At 48.3% G+C, this 8,744-nt stretch overlaps 2 protein-coding genes across 4 annotated transcripts in view; both read left to right on the top strand.

Moving 5' to 3' along the window:
* LOC103682119 (adhesion G protein-coupled receptor E2-like) overlaps positions 1 to 6,523 on the top strand; it is a 60,634-nt gene extending 54,111 nt beyond the window's left edge. Inside the window, exons 20-21 of one of the 2 annotated variants that reach the window (XM_040629161.1) lie at positions 6,158 to 6,211; positions 6,445 to 6,523. In XM_040629161.1, coding sequence (XP_040485095.1) covers positions 6,158 to 6,166 — 9 coding nt within the window. In that variant the 3' untranslated portion in view covers positions 6,167 to 6,211; positions 6,445 to 6,523. Of the gene's footprint in view, positions 1 to 6,157; positions 6,212 to 6,429 lie in introns of both variants that reach the window. The other variant, XM_040629159.1, reaches the window with a different exon arrangement.
* The window catches only part of LOC103682108 (adhesion G protein-coupled receptor E2-like), a 48,026-nt gene continuing 43,158 nt past the window's right edge, over positions 3,877 to 8,744 (top strand). Inside the window, exons 1-3 of one of the 2 annotated variants that reach the window (XM_008711695.2) lie at positions 3,877 to 4,010; positions 6,158 to 6,211; positions 6,445 to 6,561. In XM_008711695.2, the coding sequence (XP_008709917.2) occupies positions 3,980 to 4,010; positions 6,158 to 6,211; positions 6,445 to 6,561 (202 nt within the window). In that variant the 5' untranslated portion in view covers positions 3,877 to 3,979. Of the gene's footprint in view, positions 4,011 to 6,157; positions 6,212 to 6,429; positions 6,562 to 8,744 lie in introns of both variants that reach the window. The other variant, XM_008711694.2, reaches the window with a different exon arrangement.

Below are 8,744 nucleotides of genomic sequence, written 5' to 3'. Positions count from 1 at the left end.
CTCCCGGGTCTCCCGGTCTCAGTCTATGCCCGGTGAGCACACCTCAATTGCGGAGTTTCGTGAGAAGCCTGCTGGCGCGCGCACCCGGTTCAGGGTCTCAGTCTGCTGTTTAGCGGGGCCGACCGCGAGTCCGCCCGCTCCCCTGTGCAGGTGGCCCGCCAGCCGCCAGCCGCCCCGCGCGCGCTCCGGGAGCTCCCGGTCTCAGTCTGGATCCCGTGAGCACACCGGGATTCCGGTGTTCCGGGAGATGCCTGGTGGCGCGCGCGTTCCCGGCTCACCGGTCTCAGTCCGCTCTCTCGCGGGTGCCCTCTGTGAGTCCGCCCGCTCCCCCGTGCAGGTGGCTGCCGCTTCCCGGAGCCCAAACGCGGCGGCTCCCTCCCCCTTCCGTTTATCTTCCGATATCCGTGCACGGTTTACAGCTCCCCTCTTCGTACCTCAATACTCAGCGCTGGAGATGTTCATTTGTAGAGTTCCAGATGCATCATCCTGCGTCTCAGGCTGATTCCGTGGTTATTTAGGCTGGTCTGGTACCTATCCAGCTCGACTCAGGGGACCGGCTGAAAAAGGGGTCTCCTACTCCTCCGCCATCTTAACTCCCTTCCTCAGATTGCAACATTTCTTTTCTCAGATCTCCTATTGATTTTCAGGTGTTCCAAATGATTTGATATCTATCTAGGTGTATTCAAGCGCCAAGACAACTAAAGGTCCCTTACTCCTTCACCATCTCAACTCCTCCCCCTCATTTCCAGATCCTGAAGTTTGATTTTCAGTTAATGAATATATACTACAATGTGAATAAAATGGTAACTTTCTGCAAAAAGAAAGTTACAGTGACGATATTTGATTTGGGCTGCACTGATCGGTAATAAAGGGACCCAAGGAGGATAGAACAAAAGCCTAACACTTATGAATCACTTACTATGTGCCCGGCCCTCTCCTCCATGTGTACAGTTAGGGACTCACGTATGAGTAGGGACTCTGAAAATTCCCAGTTTGCAGATAGAAAACTGACGCTTGCCCAATATCACAGTTGAAAAGTGTCAGAGTTGGGGCTGTACTCAGGCCGTCTTGTTTGTCCCCCCCCCCCCCCCCCCGGAACCTCATGCTGTGACACACAGGGAGAGGCAGGAGCATTCCTGGGGAAAAGGGCAGCCAGTGAAAAGGAAGGAATCCTGTCCACACGGGAGAGCCAGGCCAAGAGAGTCATTTAGGGCCAGATCCTTGAGTGCGACTCATATACAGGAGTGTCTCAGGTCAAGAACGAATTGTAGAGAAAGGGAGGAAAGGCTGCTTTTCCTTTTTCCTTTTAGCTATTTTAACATCTCACTCCTGAGAGCAGACTTCTATAATAATGACATTCAATTGTCATTTTCATTATACCCATTTTACAATTGAGCAAACTGAGATTCAAAATGTAAGTGGTGAAACTAAAGTTCCATATAAGGGGACGAATGAGGACTCTACATTTGGGGCTGATGTCAAAACCCACTCTTCACCTTTATGTCCTGGAACAGAGAGACCAGTAATCCGGGGGAGAGGAATCCTGAACGAGAAAGCAGATTTCTACTATGGTCTAGTGCTGGGCAATGGCAGACCAATCTGAGGACTTTTTCTTTAAAATTTACCCCCCTGCTGGAGAGGTTGGAGGTTTTTTTTTTTTTTTTTTTTTTGTCTTTTAAAAGATTTTATTTATCTGAGAGAGCATACACGAACACGGGGGAGAGCAGAGGCAAAGGGAGAAGCAGACTCCCCACTGAGCAGGGAGCCCGATGTGGGGCTCAATCCCAGGACCCCGAGATCATGACCCCAGTCAAAGTCAGACGCTTCACCAGCTGAGCCACCCAGGTGCCTGGAGGTTGGGGTTTGAAAGTTGTGCACCTGGCGTCAGCTGTTGGCGTATACTCTGTCTCCTTACTGGTAGCACCTGGGGTTTCATGAGGGCTTGTGGCTGTTGGTGACTGATTCCTCAGGGTGTCCCAGGAGATGGAAGAGAGACATGGAGCCCAAGACTCCATGCAAAGTGTGGGAGCCTGGTCGGGGGAGCCTCTGGGATTCTGCTGCAAAGCTGGGGGCTGTACGGCCAGAGCCAGCTAGTGTGGGGGCAGTGGCCATATGGACAAGAGTTCCATTGGAGCTTGACTCCTCTCATTCACTACTCTTCCGGCCCCAGGACTGTCGGTGCTGCTGCTGTTCCCCTTGGGAGCTGCAGCCCTGAGCCCTGGAGGTGAGCCTGCCCAGCTGGCCCAGGAGTGACAGACGGCATGCCAGTTTGGGGTCTGGATTCCTTCACTACAAGGGGGAGAGCCAGGAAGAGGAGGCTTATTCTGTGAATGAGCCTCAGATATGGTCTTCCTCTGGAGATCAGAGAAACTTTCTTCGTCCTCAAATGTCTAGAGTTTCCTGAACTCTTCCTCTTCTAGTAGCAGCTAACGTTCCCCTCCTCCATTCTCTGGTCCCCAGCTGGCAGCTGGCATCCTCCATTCCCTGGGGCTTCTGAGCATGGTCTCCATCCCCATAGTGTCTGTGGTTGGAGGTGCCCTTCTGACTCCATACCTCTCAGTGCTCCTGCCTGTTGCGGTTATTCAGATTCATATTTCCCTCTGGGGAGATCTTCAGCAATCCCATGGTGGGTTCTCAGTGTACAGAGGCTTCAGGGTGATGGACGGACACATCCAAGGTTGTGAGGCATTCAGTCTTCAGTCCTGGGAGCAGCACAGAAGCAGTTTTTCAAGGGCATACAGGCCAGAGGAGGAGTGGTGGAGACAGGGCAGTGCCTGCATGAGGCCGGGGCGATGCAGAGTGAAGAGCTCTGGCTTTGAAACTAGAGGACACCAGTGATCTCGCATTCCCTCTGTTCCTCCCTCTCTCTTTCTATCCTTCCCCCTACCTCCTTCCCTCCATCCCTCCCACTCTCTCTCCACTCCCAGAGGAAAGATCGTACGAGGACACACAGATAGCAGGCAGCCATCTACAAGTCACGAGAGAGCCCTCACCAGAAAGCAATCCTCCTGGCACCTTGACCTTAGAATCCAGCTTCTAGAAACAATTTGAGAAAATAAATTTCTGTGGTTTAAGCTACCTTGTTAATACTATATTATTATGGTAGCTCTCGCAGACTAATGCACATGGACATGGGGAAAACAAAGAAGATGTAAAAATGCAAAGAAAATCACCATAATTCCTCCAGAGATTAGTGAAACATTTTAGGTGTTTTTCTCATCTTTTAAAACATATCAGGAACATTCTTCTTTATTAATGAATGTGAATCTCAGACTGTGTTGAGTATTGTTGAAGAATAGAAACAAATTAGTTCTAGACTTGCCAGGGTTTAGGGATGTTGGTGTCGCATGACGCAGAGCTTTGTGGTGACTGGATACTTATCTACTTTATTGCAATGACAGTTACAGGAATCAATGCATCTGATAAAATGTCACAGAACTATACACTCCATTGTGCTGTTGTCAATTTCTTGGTTTAGTTATCTGACAATCGTTACATACGAATACATAAATACATAACATGTATCTTTTGTTGGAAACCAAGGGAAGGACCTCTAGCAATTGTTTTTGAAACTTCCTGTCAATCTATGTTTATTTCAAAATAAAACTTAAAAATAAATATGTCTGTGACGAGGTAATCAATGGATAAAAAAACGATCTGTTCACTGTGAATGATAGACCTCATAGGGGCCAAATACTAGTGGGATTATCTTCATGTTGGGGAGGTCTTCCTGTATCAAAACTAGAAACCATCAAAGAGGCTTTCAGTAGGATTGCTAGAAATGCTAAGGAAATACTTAAAAAGAGAAGTGTGAGTTTCAGAGAAATACATGATGGGGAAACACAGGGGAAAGAAGCATCCAGACCAGCATTTTACTAAGTAGCTCATCTGAGACTTAAGTAAACAGGAAGTCTTTTCAGCACACCCAGACGAAGACCAGGTGGCATCCTCTGTAGCTGGGCTTGCTGGTGTCTGCACCATGAGGAATGGGCATCTGAGGTTGCTGCCAGGTAGGCAGAACTACAACAATGGTGATAGGGCAACTAAAGCTACCTGGGAACTTTATCCAGTTTGAGAAGTTTCTCTGTTCTTTGCTTTATTTCTGAGATTTGCTCTATTTCTGTTTTTTTTCCCCACTATCTCTGTAAGGGAGAGCAGGGAAGAAATTTTAAGAATGGTATTAAGTCAGTTCTATTAAGTTCTCAAAGAAGAAAGTTGGTGGGACTTATTTCTAGGACAAACTTGGGGACTTATCAGAACTTTCTATATGGACGGTATTAAACCAGGTTTTCCAGAGAAAGAGAATCACTAGTTTCTATATATGTGTACATGTATATGTACGTATATGTATAGAAATGTAGATGTGTGTGTGTGTGTATGTGTGTGTTTGTTTGTGTGTATAGAGAGATGAGAGAGAATGTGTTAGTTTAAGATATCAGTTTATGAGATTGTTATTGTTGGAAAGTCCAAAATCTGTAGGTCAGGCTGGAAACCCAGGGATGTTTCCAGGGACATTGATGTTGCATCTCAAGTCTGAAGTGTGGCTCAGTCGTTAAGCATCTGCCTTTGGCTCAGGGCGTGATCCCAGCATTCTGGGATCGAGCCCCACATCAGGCTTCTCCGCTAGGAGCCTGCTGCTTCCTCTCCCACTCCCCCTGCTTGTGTTCCCTGTCTCACTGGCTATCTCTCTCTGTCAAGTCTGAAGTCAGTCTGGAAACAGAATTCTTTCTTCCTTGGAGGAGATCAGTCTTTTTTTCTCCTAAGGTCTTCAACTGATTAGATGAGGCCCACCCACATTATAGAAGGTAATCCACTTTACTCAGAGTCTACTAATTTTACTGTGAATCTCACTTAAAAAACCACCTTCACAGCAACATCCTGTTTCCCATGAATGGAATGACAGACTCTAACAGGTGGCCAGGTGATTGCTGTAGGGAAGGTTTCTTCACACCTGTAGCAATTTTCATACCGTGAACTCTGTCCAGTTACTCATCACTCAGGACCAGACTGGGAGATAAAGGTTATGCCCTCAGTGCGCTGTAGGAGGGTGAGGAGCTTAATTGGAAGGAACCATAGAAGCCATGGGTGTTGCACCTGGAGAGGCCACTCAACCAGGAGATGGTGACTTGAACTGCCAATGCCATAGTTCTCATCCCTCACCTGTCATCAGCTCTCCCTCTTGTGATTCCTGGGCTCCCTGCCTGGCCAATACCACTGCAAGCTGGGACTCAGACTTGGGGCTGGCTGACTCCCAAACCCATGCTGTTCTTCTGTGCCCCAAAACATGTGGGTTAAACAAGTGGTAATGATCCTGGAAGAGAAATCCTCAAGGTAGATTTCTGCCATCGCCAGAGAACAAAGACCTGGGTATGGGCAGAGCACACCAATGTGAGGACTTTGTGCTGCAAGATTTACACCCTTCATCAGGAGAGGGTGGAATTTCTTTTTTTCCCTCTTTTTTTTTTTAAGATTTTATTTATTTATTCGACACAGAGAGAGAGACAGCCAGTGAGAGCGGGAACACAAGCAGGGGGAGTGGGAGAGGAAGAAGCAGGCTCATAGCAGAGGAGCCTGACGTGGGGCTCGATCCCAGAACTCCGGGATCACGCCCTGAGCCGAAGGCAGACGCTTAACCGCTGTGCCACCCAGGCGCCCCTTCCCTCTTTTTAACAGATTTATTAATTTATTTGAGATAGAGGTGGAGAGGGGGAGGGAGAAGAAGAGGGAACGAATCCCAAGCAGACTCCCCACTGAGCACAGAGCCTGATGCAGAGCTCTGTCTCACGACCCGTGAGATCATGATCTGAATTGAAAGCCAGAGTTGGGCCTCAACCTACTGAGCCACCCAGGTGCCCCTGGGAGAGGCTGGGATTCCTAAGTTGTGTCCCTGACATCACCTGTGTATATTCTGTCCTCTTACCTGTAGCACGGGGGTTCCATAAGGATGGTGTCTGATAGTGACTGACTCCTCAGGGAGTCCAGGGAGAGGGAGGGAAGAGGACTGGTCCTCAAATCTTCATACATTACAAGAGCCTTGGGAGAGCCATGAGCCGCAGCCTCAGAGCCATCTCCCAGGATGCAGTGGCCATGAGGACAAGGGTTGAAACTGGAACTCCATCTCCTCTCTTTGTCATCTCTCTGTTTTTTTCTTCCTCAGGACTTTTGATGCTGTTGCTGTTGTCATTGGGAGCTGCAGTCCCGTGGATTAGCGGTGAGTCTACCCAGAGGCCCCACTGAGGCTCTGGTCTTCTGGAGATAACAGAAACCATTTCTACATCCCCAAATGTCCAGAGTTTTCTGTCTTTTCCTCTTTCAATGGCAGCCATCCCTCTCCTTTTTCCACCTCCCATCCTCTGGTCCTGGACCCCCAGCTGGCCGCTGGCTCCCTCCATTTCCTGGGCCTTCTGACTGTGGTCTCTGCCCTCACAGCCTCTGTTGTTATAGACTCAACTCGCAATTGCCCTCAGAACTCCGCTGTTTTCAATGGCACCCACTGTCGTTGCTCTCCGGGATTCAATTCCTCATCTGGAGTGATCTTCAATGGCTCCGAGAGATGTGAAGGTACAGGGGCTTGGGTGGTGCAGGGGCCTGGAGATGGTGGATGGAGGTGATGGGGGGAAGATGTTCTCTTCTCTCTGCTTCAGTTTGCTTGTCTGTAAATTGGGGATAATTGTTGTACCTACCCTACATGGTTTGAGTGAGATTTAAAATTCACGTGTGTGAAGTACATGTGAAGACTAGCAGAGAGCAGACTGTCAAACACAAGCTATTATGGTCACTGCTGTTATTACTCTGGTTATTCTCACAGCATGAAGAAAGGGGAGAGTAGTGGAAGAAACAGAAGGGAAGAAACCCCCAGGGCCTGGAAGCTCAGGCTCTCCTCCTAGCATGAGCTCAAGGGGAACGCCTCCCCCTCAGAGTCATGGTTTCCCACCTCGCTCCTCGAGCAATCCCATGAGGCAAGCAGAGCTACATGTTTTTTTTTTTTAATAATAATTTTTTATTATGTTATGTTAGTCACCATACAGTACATCCCTAGTTTCTAATGTAGTGTTCCATGATTCATTACTTGCGTATAACACCCAGTGCTCCATACAATACGTGCCCTCCTTAATACCCATCACTGGCCTATCCCAATCCCCCACCCCCCTCCTCTCTGAAGCCCTCAGTTTGTTTCCCAGAATCCATAGTCTCTCATGGTTCAAACCCCTTCTGTTTACTCCCCCTTCATTCTTCCCTTCCTTCTCCTACCGATCTTCCTGCTATTTCTTACATTCCATAAATGAATGAAACCATATGATAATTGTCTTTCTCTGTTTGACTTATTTCACTTAGCATCATCTCCTCCAGTCCCGTCCATGTTGCTGCAAATGTTGGGTGATCGTTCTTTTTGATGGCTGAGTAATATTCCATTGTATATATGGACCACAGCTGCTGCTTCTTTTTTTTTTTTATAATGATTTTTTATTTTATTATGTTAGTCACCATACAGTGCATCCCCGGTTTTTGATGTAAGGCTCGATGATTCATTGGTTGTGTATAACACCCAGTGCACCATGCAATACGTGCCCTCCTTACTACCCATCACCGGCCTACCCCATTCCCCCACCCCCTCCCCTCTGAAGCCCTCAGTTTGTTTCTCAGAGTCCATAGTCTCTCATGTTTCATTCCCCCTTCTGATTACCCCCCCCTTTCTTTATCCCTTTCTTCCCCTACCGATCTTCCTAGTTCTTATGTTCCATAGATGAGAGAAATCATATGATAGTTGTCTTTCTCTGCTTGACTTATTTCACTTAGCATTATTTCCTCCAGTGCCGTCCATGTTGCAGCAAATGTTGAGAACTCATTCTTTCTGATAGCTGAGTAATATTCCATTGTATATATGGACCACATCTTCTTAATCCAGTCATCTGTTGAAGGGCATCTTGGCTCCTTCCACAATTTAGCTATTGTGGACAATGTTGCTATGAACATTGGGGTGCATATGGCCCTTCTCTTCACTACGTCTGTATCTTTGGGGTAAATACCCAGTAGTTGCTTATTCTTATTAAACTTATTTTTAGCCAGTGATTGGTCAGACCCCCTGCTCTGTGGGGCCCTGAGATACTCAATGAACGTGGCTCATGGGACCCTTTCCTCTCATGTGTAGAGAACAGGTAGAGATAAGAGACCAGAAAACACCCCCAGTGACTCAGCGGCGAGAACCTGCATGCTGCTTCCTCATTTCACATCTGCAACAGCTCAGATAAGAGAAACTTCCTCCCTAGTTGGAGGTAGCAAGACTCCTCCAGAGACATCCTGTGGCTTCTTGAAAATGCCTGACATTGGCAGCTTGGAGCAGCAGGTGATGAGGACTCTGGAGTGTAGTTGGTCCTCTGTGAGTAATGGGAAGTGTCAATGGGCAGGGGCCTGACCACCTGGCTTTATCCTCGGTTGTGAAAGAGTGTTACCCTGGACAGACTCCAGCCATGACACCCTTCACTGACTCAGCATCCAGAGTGGACTTCAGTGCCACTGTCACCCTGACTGGAGCCCACCCCCAGGTCCCCAATAGTGCAAGCAGGGACTCAGTGCCTCTGTCCACTGCACAAGGCCTGCAGAAGGGGGTGCAGGCCTCCTTCCAGCCCCCATCATGGCACAGCAGAGTGTCTGAGTCTAGGTGCCCTGGGGCCCAGCCAGAGATCAGGGATGAGCAGAGCATGAGCAGACATGCAGAGCAGCTGGCTCCAGCTCAGACCTGTCCC

Source organism: Ursus maritimus, unplaced genomic scaffold (genome assembly GCF_017311325.1).
Source record: "Ursus maritimus isolate PB19 unplaced genomic scaffold, ASM1731132v1 scaffold_14, whole genome shotgun sequence".
Lineage (NCBI taxonomy): Eukaryota > Metazoa > Chordata > Mammalia > Carnivora > Ursidae > Ursus > Ursus maritimus.
The sequence above is the reverse complement of the archived record's forward strand: the minus strand, read 5'-3'. Positions and strand labels throughout refer to the sequence as shown.